The sequence below is a fragment of the Anomalospiza imberbis genome, chromosome 1 (genome assembly GCF_031753505.1).
Source record: "Anomalospiza imberbis isolate Cuckoo-Finch-1a 21T00152 chromosome 1, ASM3175350v1, whole genome shotgun sequence".
Classification (NCBI taxonomy): domain Eukaryota; kingdom Metazoa; phylum Chordata; class Aves; order Passeriformes; family Viduidae; genus Anomalospiza; species Anomalospiza imberbis.
This window is the reverse complement of record NC_089681.1, coordinates 75,265,011-75,284,849: the sequence shown is the minus strand read 5'-3', so window position 1 is coordinate 75,284,849 and position 19,839 is coordinate 75,265,011. Positions and strand designations below refer to the sequence as shown.

General features: G+C 39.7%; 2 protein-coding genes across 2 annotated transcripts in view; both read left to right on the top strand.

Moving 5' to 3' along the window:
* Positions 1 to 19,839, top strand: part of MYO10 (myosin X) — a 163,634-nt gene that overhangs the window by 102,459 nt on the left and 41,336 nt on the right. The window contains exons 10-19 of the mRNA XM_068197079.1: positions 844 to 973; positions 1,910 to 2,028; positions 2,730 to 2,876; positions 3,056 to 3,156; positions 3,378 to 3,444; positions 4,561 to 4,653; positions 5,382 to 5,450; positions 5,630 to 5,712; positions 7,175 to 7,283; positions 10,052 to 10,132. Coding sequence (XP_068053180.1) covers positions 844 to 973; positions 1,910 to 2,028; positions 2,730 to 2,876; positions 3,056 to 3,156; positions 3,378 to 3,444; positions 4,561 to 4,653; positions 5,382 to 5,450; positions 5,630 to 5,712; positions 7,175 to 7,283; positions 10,052 to 10,132 — 999 coding nt within the window. The remainder of the gene's footprint in view (positions 1 to 843; positions 974 to 1,909; positions 2,029 to 2,729; positions 2,877 to 3,055; positions 3,157 to 3,377; positions 3,445 to 4,560; positions 4,654 to 5,381; positions 5,451 to 5,629; positions 5,713 to 7,174; positions 7,284 to 10,051; positions 10,133 to 19,839) is intronic.
* The window catches only part of RETREG1 (reticulophagy regulator 1), a 124,255-nt gene continuing 118,692 nt past the window's right edge, over positions 14,277 to 19,839 (top strand). Inside the window, exon 1 of the mRNA XM_068197115.1 lies at positions 14,277 to 14,281. The gene's annotated coding sequence lies outside the window, so the exon portion shown is untranslated. The remainder of the gene's footprint in view (positions 14,282 to 19,839) is intronic.

Genomic DNA, 19,839 nt, shown 5'->3' with positions numbered 1-19,839 from the left:
ACAAAATAAACCTTCAACCATTATCTCTACCCTGCTTTGAATTGTGGGATGAGTCTGAGGCTTTTCCATTTGTAATGGATGATTTATGAAAGACAAAATGTGTCATATGTCAAACACCTGCAGTGATTATAACATGATGAGTCTGACTGTAAGGGTACAAAACAGTGATCTGGTCTCAGGCAGGCTCATATTACACCCAAATTTGGAAGGTTTGGTCATTTCAAGAGGCATACAATTACCCCTTCTGTGTCAAGGGAAAGTATGTGTTTCTCTTGTTTTAGTGTTTTAATATTTTACTATTTGCTCTTCTCCTCATTTATGTAGTTGAGTCTTGATTGTTGCCATGTTGTTAAATCATAAATTCAGTGCTTTTTATATAGATACCTTTCTTCCTCCGTTTGACTGGAAGTAGTCAGACCACATAGGTAAGGTGCACGTTTGGGCACAAAAATGATCAAGTCTTAATTGCTGCTGTGTTTTCTCCCCTGCACCTTGTTACCTACAAGGCCAATAGGCAAATTTTGGTAAAAACATGCAGGACGTAATCAATTAATAATTCAAATGATAGTAACTCAGTGGGTCGTTCCAATATTTATACTATTTTAATGATGAATTTGAAAGCAAATTACAACATCATTACAGCATCAAAATGAAACTTCTTAAAAGCAGAGTGATACTTACATGTTCCAAGATGTCCCAGTGATGCCTTAGAGTGTATTCAGTTTGGGATGAAACCAAAGGAATGGACTCGAGCCAGCTCTCTTTTTGTCCTGACTTGCTTTCCTAAGGCCTCCCATTTTTGAGTCTGTGCATGTTATTGAAGAAGCTCACATGTCGTTCCAGACTGCAATGGAAGTGATGGAGTTCAGCAGGGAGGAAGTACGAGAAGTTCTGAGGCTGTTGGCTGGCATTTTGCATCTGGGAAATGTTGAGTTCATCACTGCTGGTGGGGCTCAAGTGTCCTTTAAAACAGGTGAGAAGGCTGTGCATCCAAATCTAAATGTTTCTTGGGGTTCTGAAAGCTTTATTTGTTGTTAGTATATCTGAACGTAGCAAGGACAAGGAGTAAAAGGGTTTTACTGCTTTTTAACATCTGTAAATGTTGATTAAAATATTACTTTGGGAGGATGGGGTTTGACAGATAAGGCCAAGGAGTCTGCTGCTGGATGCTAGGTCTTAATTTGGGAAGACCTGGGGCACATACTTATTCCATTAACAGTAATGAAATTCTATTTGAATCTAATTCCTTCTTTGAAATATTCTCCAGCTAATAAAACATAAGGGCTCAAATGCATTCCCTAACCACGATCTTCACTGAAAGTATCTTTTTTTACAGCTTTCAGTATTTCAGTTAGATATCTGAAAGAATGTGCTGGTATGTCCAAAGATTGAGCTGGTGGGCATTTAAAATTAGAAATGTTTGTTTAAGTATGGCATGAAAGAGTAGCATTATGTACTGCTTTATATACCACATTATAGCAAAACTGAAGATTAAAGTAAGCATGGAAGAAAAATTTCATTGGTTTATCCTCATCATCCCAAGCAAAACGCAAACACGTTCATGCGGACAAAGAGTCAATTTCTGTTTGTGTCTGGAAAAATGTGTTAGTAGATTGTTTGAGTTCTTGACATGTAGCATTAAGAGGAAAATAAATATTTGTGACTACTTGTGATGTATTTCTACTACTAATTTCCTTTAGTTGCGCATATTTATGCATTTTCATGAGCAAAAACAGTATCCTAGAATTTCTCATCATGTTCTCATCTCTAATCCCTGTCATTTCAGGAGTGTCTTAAATGGTTGTGGTGGTTGTAGTAGTAGTAATAATAATAATAGTAAAAAACCAAATTGGTTTCATAGCTATATATATTTAGGGACATATTTGTATTTGCCTTTCTCTTTTGTCAGCCCTGGGTCGATCTGCTGAGTTACTGGGATTGGACTCCACACAGCTAACAGAAGCATTGACTCAGAGGTCGATGATTCTCAGGGGAGAAGAAATCCTAACACCTCTTAGTATACAACAGGTAAAGGCATCTCAATTTTGACATATTTTTAGGGTCTTTGAAAGATGTCTTAGTCTTCAAGTCCAGAGAAATCATTGATCACTCAAGAACAGAAGCTTAGCTCATGCATCAGAGTTGTAATCAAAAGTACTACATAATTTTTATGATCCCATCCTATTATTCTGGCCAGGGCTTATAGCTTGTCCCTTGTTATTCTTACAAAGACCGATTACTTCCCATTTTTTTCAAATTCTAAACATGTAGGCTGATATTTTTTTCACTGTGGACACTTGTGTCAGGGGGATGTTTTTTTCAAAATTTTCAGGAGAAATATTTTTGTAATTTACAAGAAAAGAATTAGAAATAGCTATGCATAACATTACGTTTCCCTCTGGAAAAGGGTGAATTAAGGTATTGTTTCTCACACTTCTCTTTCCTTCTCCACACCTGAAGTTTATAATTTCCTATTTTTTTGAATGCTTTAGCTCTGAAACATAATTTTAAAACCACATACTAAAGTACAGCTGTTTAAGTTAAACTGTTAAAGCTCAAATTGTGATGCTTTGTAAGTACTACTACAATTGCTGCCAAGCTACACAGGAATAGGAAGCTGCTTGCATTATGCATTGTTTTGTGCTGTGCTAAGGACACTGACCAGCAGAGTCTTAGCAGTTCCCAGTCATGGGGTGGTTGATGTGTTGTGTATTCCCTCCTTAATGCAGGCAATAGACAGCAGAGATTCTATGGCTATGGCACTTTATTCTCAGTGTTTTGCATGGGTCATTAAGAAAATCAATAGCAGAATCAGGAGCAAGGAAGACTTCAAGACTATTGGAATTTTGGACATATTTGGATTTGAAAACTTTGAGGTAGGTTTCAAAAGCTTATTCAAATGGATTGTCTAATATTCATCCTTTATTGCTTTACATATTTTTGTCATCTTCTCTGGAACTTGATTTTTAAACATGTTATTACCTAACCCATTCCCTTGTTTGCAAAGTAAAATACTTAAAGTGTATGCATTTTTGAAAATTTCTTGTCTCTTTAGGTAAACCGTTTTGAGCAGTTCAATATTAACTATGCAAATGAGAAGCTTCAGGAGTATTTCAACAAGCACATATTTTCTTTGGAGCAATTGGAATACAGCAGGTAAGAGAGAAAGGAGAAATTGGAAAGAATTTTGACAATATCGTGTTCACCTGAAGTCTTAATTTGCAGCTGCCTTTGCTTCCTTTGAAAGTCTCTTTCTGGAGCTGTGTATTTTATAAAGCAAGCTGATTTTGCTGTAATTTGCAAGATAAATACACCAGCTTCTCCTATTTTTACAACTAAAATAAATTCAATAAAAAGGCCCATTTTATTTTCCTTAGGGAAGGACTAATTTGGGAAGATATTGATTGGACAGACAATGGAGAGTGCTTGGATCTTATTGAAAAGGTAAGAAGGAATTTGATACTGTTGCCTATTTTTAGTTTTTTTGTTCTGAGGTGATATGTCTTTAAAACATTTGTCAACGCAAAGAAGAGGTGAAGAAAATGGTGGATCCTGCATGTTTAAATAGCAAACTTTTAATCAGATCATTTTCGTGTAAGGCTATGTTAAGGATTATATTGTGAGCTCTTTTCCTTGCAGCAACTTTTCTCTATCTGTGATTATATACAAAAGCAATATTTGGAGATGATTAAAAAGAACCATTTGATTCATGGTCTCTCCTGCCATCAGTACAAGGCGGGCTGTGTGAGCTTATCTCCATGGCAGGGTGTGTGACTGCAGGAGTTCACACGGGCACAGAAGCGAGTGGCAGCAGGCAGGGCATCCAGCAGGCAGGACGTGACTGCAGTCAGGGCAGTGCTGCTTTTCAGGAGCTGCTCTGAGCCCTTGGGAAGTGGCTTATTAAAATGTGCACCTGGACACCCATGTTTTCCTGAGAGGCTGTTATCAACCTGGAGCTTGCTGGACACATTAATTAACTGTGGGGTAGCTTGCTTTGTTTACCACCTTTTCTAGCATGAGAAGTGGGGAACATCAAAGGAAATCACACAGAGACATATGTAAAGCAAAGGGAGGTTGTGCTTCTCGCAGGGTGAAGTTAAACTGTGTATCTTCTGCTCTGCCCCTGGGCGCTGTGGGTGCTAAAAGTTTGCATTGGTTCAACAACTGAGTGGATAATGATATGGAAGAAACTTTTTTGAAAGGCTGTTTTACACAAAGTCCTCAGACTTCTGATCATTGCAGATTTTGGAGGCTGGGGATATATTCTGGGGCAATGTCACTGTATGCATCTAAAAACTGCCTACATCAGGAGTACTGATTCTTCCAGTAGATTGGTTTTATTTATTTTGCCCACAGATCATATGCTCTATATTTCAAAAGGAGCGTTGCCAGAAAAACAGGATTACTGTCACCTTCAATATTGGGGTTTTAGTTGTGTATGAGTGGTTTTGTGCCTCTTTGCACACAGCAACTTCAAGGACTGTGATTTTTCCAAACTGGGGACAACAGCTGTGTCCATCTGTGCACTAATTCATCTTCTGCCTCTTCTTGCTGTTCTAGAAACTGGGACTACTAGCACTCATCAATGAGGAGAGCCATTTTCCTCAAGCTACTGACTCCACCTTACTGGAGAAGTTGAATGCCCAGCATGCTGTATGTGATGTTTTGCTGATATTTGCTGTGCAAATTGTGTAGGATCTCTTTGCTTTGGTAGAAATTCATGGTTCAAACATACGGGTGCATAGTTCTAGAGGCTTTTTTGGATGTGATCCTACTTCCATGGCAATCCATATACTTTGTTGTCAAGGCTGAGTTGGTTACTGGAAGAACATATCCTTGTTGCTGTTCACGTAAAGGATTCTATTGTGGTTAGTAAATTAAAATCTTCTCTTAATGAGAGCTCTGTCAACCTTCAGTAGCTCAGATTATTTAGATCTTCAATTTCCTTTGATGTAATAAAGCATTTACCTTGATGTCATTTACTGAAAGTTTGCTGTTTCCTTTGTCCAGATTAGTGTTACCTTTATTTGTGATACTGGAATTAATTTTCACAATTTCTGGGATGCAAGCATATCCACCAATCTTCATAACTACCAATTTAAGACAGAGCCTTCTCTTTCAAAGTGCTTTTTATAGATGGTTCTGCCAGATGAGGTTCAAGTTTAATATAATGCCTTTTTATGTGCTATAAATCTGTTATTACTGCATTTGAAGCAGCCCAGACTAACAAATCCTATTATCATGAGTTGCTTGTTTTCTTTTGGAGCACTAATCTTCCAGAGAGTTTACTGAAAGACAATGGTCTGTTTAGGTATGGGTTGAGAGGATTATGTGACAACCCCCTTCAAATATTTTTATCTTTTTTTTCTCCCTCCAATTAGAACAATCCTTTTTATGTAAAACCAAGGGTTGCCGTTCACAACTTCGGAGTGAAGCACTACGCTGGGGAGGTAATTTCTTTATTTGCTGAAATTATTCCAAGCAGAACTTTCATTAGCTTAATTTTCCCCCAAGGCTGCTCAAAATTAACTAAAGCACTCTGTTCCCTCAGCACTTTTTACAGCACCACTCTTGTGAGAGGTGCCTGACTTTTTGGCTTGTTGTTTGAACCAGCTCTGTTTCCTTCTAGGTCCAGTATGATGTCAGGGGGATCTTGGAGAAGAACAGGGATACTTTTAGAGATGATCTCCTGAACTTGTTACGTGAAAGCAGGTAAGTTTCTGTGATTTTTGTTAAGGACATATGCTAAGGGGTGTTGTATCAACTAATTCTGGCAAGATTAAACACCTAATTCTGCTGGGGTTTGAGTACATTAGCTGTTGCATAGCAGCAGACCTTGAGGGACCTGAAAGGAGTGCAGAATGAAATAGAGATGAGCATATCATATCACAGAAATGAGCATATCAGAGTTGCCTGTAAGCAGGTCTGACTGTAATCAGTTCTCACAAAGTTGTGTTTACCTACATTGTACTATTCTAGCTGTTCAGTCCAGGGGCTTCCTAGAGAACTAAGGCTCTGTAATGAGTAAAGATGCTGGAAGGTGGTCGTGGTTTTTAACTGTTTCACAGTGCCTCGTAGGCAGTGTGCATGTGTGGGTTTTTACTTCATATTTGTATTTCTGGCATTCCCTAATTGGTTGAACAGTTGCTGTCGGAGACTACCACAATGGAAACTGCCATATAGCAATTGCTTTAAGGGGAAAACTTCTATTAAGATTTATCTGACTGAAAGTCTGAGCTTGGATGCCTTTGGTACCTGCATGTGTCATGTCATTCTGCTGTGTAAGGTCTTAGGGTCCTTATGGTGGTACCCTGTGAGATGTGGTGGTACCACATCCCTTTTTGTAGGTGTTTGGTTGAGACTCAAGGACACACAGAGGAATGGCAGAAGAAGAGGGAGATGAGCCTGGATGTTGCTGTCTCATCTGGTGCCCTTCCCTATCCCCTCCAGTCATCCTGCTTTGCTGTGCGAGTTGCTTGTTTGTAAATCCCTTAAGCCCTTCTGTGCCAGGGAAACTGTTAATAAGCAATTCCCTCTGTTATTTGTTCTGGATTTATGACATTTCTGATATAACATCTGTCAACTGAAGTATCTAGGTAAAAATACTGAATGAGTTAAACTGGGCTGGGTCTGGTTTTGCTTTTGCACCAAAATCTGTGTGGAGTTTGAATTAAAATGTCTGTGTTTCTGTAGAAATGCTCAGAGGAAAGTACCCAACCAATAGTGTAGGAAACAGCATGCACAGCTGTTATCTGAAAGTGAGGTTTGCATGGAGGGCTGTTTTGTGTTATGTCCCTAACCAAGCTGGAAGTCTTGTTTTTAGTCTTTAGTCTTGTTTTTGTTCAGGTACAATTCTGGTTGCAGTCAGCTGCAGTTTTGGTTGAGTGAAATGCAGTAAAGCCTCCAGGACTTGACTCTTCATTTCCCTAATGAGGTGTTTGGAATTGAGAAGAAAGAACCTCCTTGTTATTTTTTTGTTTTTTCTCCCCTGGATAAATTCTGCAAAGGCAAAAATCTATTGTTTATTAAAGATTGTGGAGAAAATCAATGAGCATTTTCTTGATGATGGAGCTTCTTGCTAAGAGACAGTGCTTTCTTTGCATTCTACAGTGATATGAACCTCATGGTCTGTTAAGATACACTTTAGAAATACTATTTTTCTTTTCCATTTCAGTCTTGATTTCATTTATGATCTGTTTGAACACGTTTCAAGTCGCAACAATCAGGACACTCTTAAATGTGGAAGCAAGCACCGAAAACCGACTGTCAGTCTCCAGTTCAAGGTTAGTTAATGTGTCATCTCTGCTCTGTAGCTAATCAGTGACAGACAGACCCTGGTCAGTAAGGAACAGGTGCAGATTGAGAAAGACAAAATTTGAGCATGAAAACACTGCTGTGTCTTCTATGACACTGCCCTTGCTAATTGATTGACTTTTCTAGCTAGCTTCAAGTAGACACTAACCTTTCCATCACACCATCCCCACAAAACTCCTGTTGCATTCCCCACTTGCCTGTTTGTTCTTACTTTTAAAGCTCATCTGTGAAGTTGGTCTCTCTTGTCCTGATTTGTCTTTATAATCTAAATCCAGCCACAAAATCCCACAAAGCCTTACAGCAGTGCCTGTATGTTGAGAAAAATAAGTGCTGAATAAATACCTCATTAAGGTGTTGCCTTGCTTTAACTTAAAGTTTGGAAGGCATTTTCATTAAATACCTTTTTATGAGGCTTTATAGCCTCTCATCAAAAATGGCACCAAATTGAAATCTAGCATAAAGTCTAATCTGCAAATTATTTAAAAGGGAAAGATTGGCATGAAACAGCTCCTAAATTGCCTGAGTACAAGTCTGGATTAGTTGCCTTTCATTTTGTTTGAATTAATATACATTTACAGAGTTCATTCACTTTTTTTAAAGAAGAGCAGACTCAAACCTCTTAAGGGCAGATTTTATCCTAATAGACTATTGCTAAGTGTTGGACAGAACAGCAAGGAGTGTATGCTGGGGCACACACAATGTGTTTTATTAAAAAACACTGATGTATTTTTGGGACAGCTTGCTTTATGCTACCATAACTCATCTGAGAAGTATCCATTTCTTGTCATGAGATGGTGTTATTTGCTGGTTTTCTGGGATAGCTGAAGGTACTATTTCCACTTCGTTATTTCTGTATGTGCAAAGTAGACCTTTAAAATGTTAACCTTACAAAAACAGACCATATTTTTTTGCTCATTTGGCAAGGTAGAACAAAGTGTAGTAGTCCTTCTGTTCTCTGTCAGGGGCCCTGGAAAACATAAGGGTGATAAAACATGAAATCAAAACATTATTGCCTCTTATCTAACACTGCAGTAACTGACCATTAACCAGCTGGGCTGCTTTACAAGGTGTTGACCTTCACATCATGCCTTCCCCAGAGAATAAGGTTGGGTGTTTTTCACATGTTTTAAAGCCTTACAGGGATTACTCCCATCTTATTTCAACTGAAGATAAGAACTTTGCCTTCACAGTTTTATTCTCATGATAAATTGGTTGACTCTTCTTTTCATTTGATGACCTGCCTAATGCAGGCCTAGGGGTGCACGCAGAATAGCAGAGTTTAGATACCATCTGTTTCAGCCTGTTGATTACCAGGGCAAGCTCCAGATTAGCTCATCACCTGACAGTGCCTTAGAGGCTTGCAGCACTTTGGAAAATCTGGCTGGCTGTGCTACAGGTGAAAGTGAAAATAGTTTAAATAATTTTTGTTTAGACTGACCAACTTTTCCAATCTGCAAATGGGAGCCTGGGATGAGAGAATTGTACACAGATGTAATGTTCACACAGGTTTAATATGAATGAAACCTTTATTTTTCAGAGCTCTAAATATTTGTCTTTACACAAAGATTTTCATCTTTGTATGTTCTGTTTAATATTTGCTGCCCAACTGCCTGGTCCATAGGCTGGCACAGGCAAACGAGCCAAGGACTACCATTTATGTTCCCAGTTATTTTGCTGTTTCCTCACTTTGCCCTGCACCAGCGTGTGCACAGCCATAACTCTGCCTGCTGCCTTTCTCACTGCATGTTCAATCACCAAGTAAGTGCTTGGTCTGCAGATTAAAGCAAGAATTTGTTATAACAGACTGACATTGACAGTTTTGCTCCAAGACATATGGCAGGACACACAGTGTTGCTCCTTTAAAATGTGTACTTTCCGCCTCCTTGGCAGCCTTCTCTGTATTCTCTCTGCTGCCTGGCACAAAGTGCCACCTTTGAGGGGTGTAACTTTACCACTGCTAATTTTGTGGGCTTTTCAGAGCCTGAGCCCCTCTCCTGTACAAGCATTTGTATCTCTGCAAAGTAAATGGAAGACTTCAGCTTAAAAAGGTTCATCATACTTAATGATACAGAATGAGGCAAGTTGGAATAAGATACGGAATGATGGCTCAGGTGGGAAAGGGGCGGATGTGTAATTAAAGTAATAATCATGAAAGGACTGAGGGATTTTGTGATTTTTATCTCCAGGCTGAGGTTCAGACAGCTGATAGTCTAATGTGCATTGGATCATTCAGAGTTCTAAAGCTAAGAAAAAAACTGTTGTCTTCAGGGAGGGTGGAAAATGAGTGGGTTTGGGGTGGTTGAAATGAAAAGAGGAAATCTGAGTTGGTGGATTTTGCTATAGACCCCTTATCCTTCCTTTTGACTTGTTCAAGTTTAGCTGTTTGGGATTGCGGATCCTAAGTCTTAAGCAGTCATTTGAAAGATTCGTGAAACAATAATTTTGTGTTTCTTTAAGAACAGTTTTCTTCGTATCAATCTGTGAATCTTGTTCATTGTTAAACGGTGATGCCAGTTTTGATTAGAAGAGCCAGTGGAAGAAGGGAACACACACATATTGACCCCATCTGTTTGGGAGCAAGAGTTTCCATGGTGCAGTAACTTCTGGTGTGCACCACTAGGTGTTGCAGTTAGATGCTGTCTGCAGGGCTGAGCTGCAGGAGCTCTTGTCCGGGGTTATGTTGCTTGTACAAAAATCCAGCTTGTGAACTACTGTCTTCTCTCTGCCTTTGTTTCAGGAATCACTTCATTCCTTAATGGCGACACTGAGTTCTTCAAACCCTTTCTTTGTTCGGTGCATCAAACCCAACGTGCAGAAGGTAAGATTTTAAATGGTGTCCATCTTTTCTGTACATCTCAGGCCTAAACTTTTGCTGCCTGTCTGGTCATTTACCACTGTGTGAAGCAGAGGGTAGCATTCTTCACTGATTTTGTAGAAGGCTTTCAAGGGGAAGGCACTGGGAAAAGGCTTTTGAATTTTTTTTTTTGCACATGGCCTATGCACCTCTTTAATAGTCACTGCTCATAACTCTGATAAATGACTGGCTCTAAGGAAGCTTATAAACAGAAGGTAGAAGGCTGCACTTCTTGTGTGACAATTCTGTGAGAGCCTTTTTAGGGAGAAAATATCAAAATCGCAAAGTTTTAAGTCACTAGAGGCAGTGATTCAGATGTGTATAGAAAAAACGGTGTGAATGACTCTGTTGTGAGACTCTTGGTCTTTCAATTTATGAAAATACCTAGAATTGTACATGCTGGATATTTTGTTCTGTTTCAGATTTTTGTTCTTAAAACAAAAAGAAGAGCAGACTCCAAGGAGACTAAGGCTTACAATATCAATTTGTCTTTTGAGTAACAGATAATGATAGGCAGTGTCAAGATTTGCCTAAATATGTTGGAGGGCCCTCTGGAAATGAAGTGGTAGTGGTGGTCACTGAAATTAATATTATTAGCCTGGTTCTGGTATCCTGGGTTTTTCACCTCTGTTTTGGGCATAATAGACTGTTATTCAGGCATGGTCTGCTTTTGTCAAAAATACAACAGCCAGAGATGCTAGTGAATCTGATTTATGGCTTTCACATGGCAGCTCAGAGATTGGTGACTTTACTATAAATCCATTTTTAGATGTTCCATTCTTCTGGGCTGCCTAGTTAATCAGGATACCAACAAAACAGATGTGTGGATTTCACTGTAGGTTTTAGTGCCACCTGGACAGTGGGCATCCTTTACTTTACATGTTTTCATTTGCTGATTGTTCTGCTATTTGTGATGTGCCAAATAACATGCAGATTTTGGGCACCTTAGCAAGAAAAAGCAGCCTGGAAGCAAATAAAAACAACTTTCTGTGTCTTGAGGTGTTTGGTGCTCTGAGGTGTGAAGCCACCCAGGCGGCTGAACCCACATGGATGGCAGAGCCCTGATGAGTAGCTGGGATTTGTGAGCTTGCATGTTTAGCAAAGTCAAAAGGCAGTTTTGAAAAGCTTGTCCGCTTCCCTGCTCCTGTTTCTGTCTGGGAGCCCCATGACCCTTTAATAGAAGGATTTTGGTAACAAACTCACAGGTTTTCCTTATCTGTCCTTTCATACCTGACTAATAAGGCTCATCTCCACAGTAGCAAAGGTACAAGGATTTGCTGTGATTGATGCAAGAATCAGGCATTTCTTGCATTTCCATAGTGAGGAAAACACTGAGTTCCTACTCCTATGTTCCTTGTTCTTCCAGTCTTTTCCCACTAAAATGCTTCATCGCTGACAGTTTTGGCGAGTGTTACTGTATCTGCACATATATTTTACTACCACTAAAACACAGTTCTCACAGAATTAGCATCTGTGCAAGGAGAAGAAGCTTGAGACAGTCTCTGGGGACCACCTCTAACCGCAGGAGTGCATGCAGGAACAGATTGGGAAATTTCTGTAGGCAATCCATTTCAATGTATGTGTAAAATCTCACTGAAATATTATGCAAAAATGGTTGTGTTTTCCATTTACCTTTATTTGATTACAAATTTAATTTGAATTAATGGATTTACTTAATAAGAAATACTGTTTGAAGAACAAGTCAAGTGTCACAGGGCATCCGTTTTGTAGCTGACTCAGTAGAAGCCTTGACTGAAAATGAGAAGGAAAGCCATATATAATGCTTGTCAATGGCGTTCTTCATTCATGAAAGTGTTACCAAAATGCACCTTTGGGATTCACTGTTGGAAGTTTTGCCTGCTGTATGCTGCTCTCTATCTCCCATTCCCCATTGAACAGACACAGTAATTTTTAGTGCTGACCTCGTGACATCGGTGGTGTCTCTCCTACTGCAGCAGTGGAGGTATTGGAGCAGGCACAAAACCAATGTTTTGGCTGCTGTGTACCTTTGCTGGGTTCTCTAGGTGCACATCCCATTGAGCAGTTTGCAGTTTATCCTGTCATACAACATGTCACTTCTTTCCAGTTAGACAAAAGAAAATAAGGTGACTCAGTTTGCTGTGAACCAGCATGGCTCAGAGACAGGGGAGCTGTGCATGGACTACCAGGGATCACCACATACATGACTCACTGTGCGGGGCTAGTTAGAAAAAAACAAACTGCTTGAAAGATTTGAATGAACTACTGAAGTGGAGCAAACTTGGATCAAAAGAAGCATTTTCCTGAGCATTTTCCTCTGTGTTTTCCATCTGCAGTCATAGTGGTATGGAATGATAAATGTCATTCAGGAGGTGCTTAAACAGTGCTTGCCAAATACCTAAGTATGTGGAAGAAAGGGGTGTTTTACTGCTTTTTTGAAATACACAGCATTAAAGGAGAGCTGGACCAGAGAGATTTGTCAAGGAGAGAGCTGAAATTGGATTATTGGGAGAAAAGCCTCTCCATCTACTTGTTCCTCTCTGGATTGGATACAAATAGGGAATGCACCTGTTGGTAAGCATCCTTTGTAATTGGAGGGGAGGAGCTGGGGGAACTCAAAAATTATGTTTGAATTCTGTAGGTGAATGAAGTTAAGCAAATAGAAGTCAAATTCAAGCCTTTGAAAAGCAGAATGTATATCAAGATACTTTCTCTGCTGTTCTAGATATTGAAGCATATTCATGTTGGTAGCAGATGTGATAATTTACAGTAATTATTTCATTGTTTTAATTTTTCTAAAGTTCAGTTTTTAAATATGTTGCAGTGGCAAGCAAAAACAATTCAGCTTAAGCAGTAAACCGCTGAACATTTACATATGAAAGCAGGTTCTACACTCATTAGTGCAATTTCCTAAAGGGAGCGCATGGAGTACATGACCTTTTGTCACAAGACATTTCGGCAGGCAGGCCTCAAACAGAAGGACAGAGGACCCATTAATCTTTGGGAGACCCCAGAACAATCAGGGTATCTGTTTTCACAATTTCCAATCTGTTCTGAACTATCCATAACATGGAAACTTTTCCACTTGGTATGCTTAATGAGTGTTTTCTGCTAATGAAGTGTCTTTCTCCTCAGCTCCCCTTATCTTCACTGCAGCTGGCAGAACTATGTATCATTTCATCCCTTTGAACTTTAGCACATCTTTCTCTGTTTCTTGGTTTCATGTTTCTTTTTCTGTCTCCTGTTTTATTTGATATTGATTCCTCCCTGCAAACTTCCCTTTTCTGATCTGTCTCCTTTTCTTCGTGTACCTTAAATTAAAAAACAAACACTACAAAAAAACCCCAACAACAAAACCAAACCAACAACAAAAAAAAAAAGACTGTCTTTTTGAAAGAAGCTGCAGCCATTGCTAAAATCATCAGCTGAATGTTCTTCCAGCTTGCTGCTATTAATAAAGTTGCTAAGCCTTGATGCTATTCAGGAGACATATCAGAGTAAATTTAAGATCTAAACTTCCTATTCAAGCTGTTTCAGAGGCAGAAGTTTTCCTGTTGCCTAGAAGCAGCCAGCCTTGGGCAGCTTGGCTCAAGTGCTTTCTCAGGTTCCTGTTTCCATTTAGGCTATTTCTTGAAAATACATTGGCATAATATCTAGTGGCACAATACTGGTATAATCATACTGAGTGGCCCCACCTCCAGCATCTGCAGGGCCTCAGCTGTTCTGGTCTCTCAAAATCTCAGTTATTACAGCTTGTTTTTATAATCCCCTGTTCTCGAGACTTCAGCAGGTTCAGATGTGGCCATTCTCTCCTGCACATAAATAGATGCATGCACTTCTCTTTGGTTACAGATCTAAGGCCAGTTTGGTCCTGATAGACAAAATTCTGGCTTAATTATAGTTCACATGAAGTATTTGATGTAGACAAAAATTTAACTTTTTAAAGTGTTTTTATAGGAAAGTTGTATGAGTGACACCAGACAACAGGATTCCAGGGTCCCCACTCATGTCTGTCTGGTCATTTATTGTCTGTCTCATTCCTCTGTTGTAGTGATAGTCCTGTCACTGTCAAGATAATAGCTGCCTTCTCTCAGACCTTGTGATCTCTTAAGGAACAATTCTGTTTCTCTTCTGGTTTGTATATTAACTTTTTTTTAATCTTGAAGTTTAATTAGGTTTGGTAAATAAGTGAGACAAAATTAAACCGTATTGTAAAGCTACTGCAGGATAGGGGCTACAGGGAGCAACAGGAAAAATGAAAGTGGTAATACCTTAGCAGTTCAAAGGAAGATGGTAGAAAAAAGTCTGTAATAAATTCTGTGAAGTCTACTGCTCTTAGAGTCCTATCATGCTCCATATTCATTCTGGGAAAATTAGTATCAAGGCAATAAGATTGTTAACATCCCTTCTGGAGACAGAGCCATTTGAAGGGATCAAGGTATGGCTATTGGCACCTCCAGTGTACTTTGAGGCATAGATCATTAATGACCATGAGACACCCTAGAATAGCAAGCAGTTTGTCCTCTAATTGAAATAAGATACAAACCTATTTTGCTTGGCGCCTGAATTAAAGTTGTGTTCTTAAAATAGCTCTGAATCATTACAGATGTAAGTTTAGCATGATACCAGCCTAAACACCAGGTAGAAGTACAGCTCAGGAATGCAGTGCAAAGGAACAGTGATAGCAGAGCTTGACCCCATCTGCAAGGGTGATTGTGTGCAGGGTGTGGAGCAGGTACAAGTGCAGGGAACGCAGGAGGTGAGCTGGTTGTCAAGCTGGAATTGCAGTATTGTCATATTGAGACTCAGTATGAATTACTGAGTTTGCCTTCTAGGAAGATTTTTTTTTTGCAGAAATATGGATAAGAAGAGTGCAAGTTTAATGGTACTGCATTGGGAAGAGCACTGACACATAACCTTGAAAGATTCAGGCAGAAAATTTCTGAACTTCAGGGGTATTCTACGGTACCTGAGGCACAGGATTGCTAAGCATCTGGATAACTTTACTTTCAGAAGTCCTTTTAAAAAAAAAAAATTATCCTTAATAAGGTGGTCAAGTTCCCAACTTCTGTGGCCATCCTATTGGAGTTGTATACCAAGCATTTGCTTTATACAATAAAATTCAGCAGATTCTGGGTCTCCTTAGAGGGGAGCAGATGCCTTTGTGGGTTTTTAAATATGCTGAGCCCAGCAGTTAAAAGCTAAAAAGTGTTAGGCCCTAAATGGAGGTGTCTCTATGGTTTAGTCAGTTGCCAAGCCCTGGGGTATCTTTTCTGCAGCAAAGCTGCAGTGGTGTCTGGTACTGGGAGCTGGCAGATCACAGGGTAAATTTGACTTGTTGTCCATAAGGGAAAGGTAATAGATAGTCTGATCACATTAATAGTTACTCTGTCATACTTTGAAAGTAGAGGAAATAGATAATATAGCCCAGGTGGAGTTGCTGGGTTGTTGTGTGGCTGGCTGTAGAAAGTTAAGGTCTAGCAGTATTCATTTACAGCCGTATAAGCAGCTCACATATTAGAGATCCTTATTGCCTTTTTTTAAAATCTCTCTTTAATCTCAGTTGTTCTCAATAAATACTTGGTTTAAGAAAGCTTTCTGGCTGCCAATTACTGCTGTCATTGCTTCTGGAGGCAGCAGAGCCACAGGCTGTGAGCACAGATTGCTCTTGCTTGGGTCAGACTCATCATTTGGGAAAGGAGCAACTGTTTCCCAAAAACACAGCATGCTGGCCTGATCTCGCAGGTCAGCAATTGCAAACAATTTATCCTCCTTACCCTTTAACTAGCTCAGAAGGCTTTATTATTCATAACCAGGAAGGCGCAGTCAGAAGGTGTGGTGTCGTGCCTGGCCAACGCCACTTAATTCAGCTACCTGGATCTTGTCGCCTTGGGTTTTACAGAATTACATAGCTTCAAATCAAGACTTGTGGAGTATGTCCCAGCTGCATCATTTTCTGACACATCACTTGAGTAATTAGGTCAGGCGCTAGAGGACTCATTCCTTAGGTAAAAGTGGTAGGGAGAGTGGGTGTGAGGAAAGCAATCACTCCTGCTCGCAGAGTGCTGGCAGTAATGTTACGTGTGAATCTGAATCCCTGTCTGAAAGAACAAGGTGTTCCGTGCTATATGTAAGCCATGCTTCAGTGTCCTCTCTGAAAGATCACTCCCATCACTGCTGTGGTGCAGCCTCTTGGTTATGCTGCCTGAGAGCCACTGGGTTGTCCCTTTGTCCCCATCTCAGAGTATCCCCGCTTGCTGGTCTGAAGTAGGTCATTCCACTCTCCGGGCATTCACCCAGACAAGGCATGTTCTTCTTCTTCATCAAGGTTTGTTGTTTGCTAAGCAGGGCTGACAAGGCATTCCTTTGCTAAGTGTATTAGGGTTTGTCTTTCAGTGACCGTGGTTAAGGGGTTTAAAATTGAGCTGTTTAAGACTAGGGACAGAGAGCTGAGATGGGATGCTGCAGGCGAGGCAGCAGACACTCTGCTGTAAAGGTTGCACTCAACTCCAGGCAGAGCAGGCAGACAAGAGTTTTGCATGTTTTGCAGCATGTATCATTTGGTAGGACTCTGTCCACAAGTGGTAGGGGCAATTTCTGGATCTTGGATAGTAACTGTGGCAGTATGTAAGCAGGATGGAGGGACACATGGGGAGCAATTGCTGCTTTGGGAGGGACTTGGATGGGGGTGTCCCAGAGGGCAAAGTATCATAACAATTCTGTGAAAAAATCAAATGCCCGGTGTGGGATATTTTTAATGTGCAATGTTTGCTATGTAGTTCAGTGTTATATCTAAGAGTGAGAAAGACTTTGACTGCTTCAGCAGTCTTAAGGCACTACAATAATTCTTGCATGTTGTGCCACCTGATCGATGATTTGTGGCTTATGAATTCCTTTATACGTGACTATGTGGCATAGATAGGCAATCGAGGAATTGCAACTACTGATCCCAAGTCTGAAGTATTTGCTTTTTATAAATACCAGCAAAGAACTTGGCTTTTCTTCCTTCTTGTACGCTCTACAAAGCATTTGAATTGCAAACATTGTCATGCAAATGTATGCGTTGAAAAACTGTGTACTTCATCAAGCTCTGGAAGTTTTCTTCTTTAACTACTACTACAAAAAAAAATCCCCCCATCTCTAAATGGCAATTTACATTCAAATCCTGTTTGCTGTGTTCTCATGGTAACTACTCCAAGGGAACATGTACAGTCCATGATAAATAGACATCTCTAGAGCTCCAAAAGCATCACTGGGGTACAGAGCATTGTTCTTTAGCAAAAACTTTAAAGTTTACAGATCTCTTCCTTGCTAACCTGTGTCATAGGGCATATTGTGCATTTTAGCTCTTAAGGTTTAGGAATTTGTTGTCTGTTAAATATATTTACATTCTTGCTGCCTATAAGGTGAGATTAGCCCTCGTGTCCTGTTAGTCAGGAATATCTTCAGTGATTGCTGTAGAGCCAGCCCTCGCTAGGCTTGACTTCCTTTGAGTAGCAGCAGGAATGAATTAAGCAAGTACAGCCAAAGATATCACATGAAAGACTTGAAATACCAGAGCTGAAGAAAGCTCTGTTCTGTGAGTGTCTCTGTGTGTGTGTGTGCGCATAGCTGCAAAAAAAAACTGCTAAAGATTCGGTTTTTCACAATGGACGAACGCTGAAGAGGGAAAATGTCTTGAAAGGTAAGGGGTTTAATTCATGCAGGTTTTTAAATTATCTTAATTTTGCATACTTGAAGCTGCAGTGGACTTGTAAAAAAAGTATAGAAAGTACCTGGAGTTTGCCTGAGCAAGCTGTACTGGAAATGTTTCTGTGCTTGTATTTTCGTTTAAAGAGGGTAAATGCATGCAGAATCAAGTTTATGAAAAAAGAACTAAATTTACTGGTCTAATCATATTTTCGAACTCCAGAAGAGCTTTGCTGCCAAGCAGTCTGCTTTAATAAATCACACTTTGTTTGAAAGTTAAAGGGGTGATTGTTTGCAGAGCTGGGAAAAAGTCGACAGAAGTAGAGCTGTGTATGCAGATGGGGGAAGACCTCTGTTGTAGTGATGGGCTGCTTTCTGGAGAAAGATCTTTTCTGTTGATCAGTCCATAGTGTATATTCAGTAAAACCAGCTATGTGAAGTTAAGGATTATAGTATCCTGCCATTTATTAAGTCATAGGGCATGTATTTTCGCATTGATTGCATTATAAGAAAGCAATACTGGGGACAAGTGTATTTGGGGTGGGGGGGAGTCAAACAATGTATCTTCAGAACTCAGAAGTCTCAATTAATTTTGATTTTTACTGGAGAAACTTTATTTTTTTTTGCATAGAAATACAGGAAATGGAAAATGCCTGGGGAAAATATACTGCAGTAGTAAGGGAAAGGACAGCATAGCAGTTAGTTGATATATTTTGACCTTCTTTGCTGTGTCAATTCTCCCTTCTGCCCCCAGTGAAATAGTCCTCTAACACAGCAGGTAAAATAATGATGTTCACCACTGATTGCCTTTGCTTCTAGGATGTGCAGTTTGTGCCTTGCTTTCCCACTTAAAGTGCTAGTCTCTGCAAACATTAGAATTCAGCCACAGGGTAGAAAATTAGGATAAAATTGCTTGAGAAAACCTGTTATGAAGGGAATGGGTTTGATCCTGCATCATTGAAGTCTATGGGAGTTTTATTCTGGTTTCAAGAAGTGCAGCCCCAGATTTGCCTTGCAAATCTAGATGGAGTGTACATGATCTGATAAAGTTCCTATGGGACCAGGAAACAGTGTTGCCATAACTTGTAGTTATTCTTCTCTCACTGATGTTAAAATACGTCCTTTTAAACCCCAAGTGGTAGCAGAGGTGGTCAGTCAAAATGTAGCGGGTTTTGTTGTATGCACATTGATGATATGTATTCAGTATTTCTGTTGCTAAATCTGCTTACTTTCAAAAAAGATAAAATTTATTTTGTTTCTCATTTGTTGGCTTATTCAAAAAATGTATTTACAACCTGTAGCATAAATGAAAGGTTAACAACAGTGGATATAACATAAAAATCAGATTACTGAAAGTTAGAGTGCTGTCACAGCTATTCACAGATCTTTGTCAAAGCTACCCTCAAAGCACAAAATCTGTGTGAAGAGCAGGAGTTAATGTTGTTTAAGAGTAGAATTTGGATCATTTACTAAACCTTTGTGTCTTTGACTGTATCTATTTGTTTACATACATACATATATGTGAGTTTTCTTAATTTATTCTTAACAGGATGCAGCAAAGACTTTGGGGGGAACCTCACTATGATCCATTTGTAAGGACTATGTACACTTCAGAACATCTGGTGCCACCTCATCAGATGAAATATTAAACACAAAATGCTTACTCAAAGCACATCAAAGTGTTTTATCTTTGTTGTTTTATACTAAGAATTTACTGTTTCTGGTGGGTTTAGGCAGTTTATAAACCTCAATAGCAAGGCAGGTCCATTCCTATCACTGTCCATAGCAGTCAGGTTGTGGTTTCAGTTGTATGAAGTGGAAGTAGCTGTAAAGTCTGTTTGAGGACATCATCAGAGCTGGAAGGGTGGTCAGTCTAACCTACAGGAAGTTTTTGGCTGATGCATGATGAGGTTTGAGGTTGCTCTCATTGGTTTGTCTCCTCTCCACATTCCCGATGCATATTCCCCGTTCTGGAAACAGGGAGCTGGGCAGCTGGTGCTGCT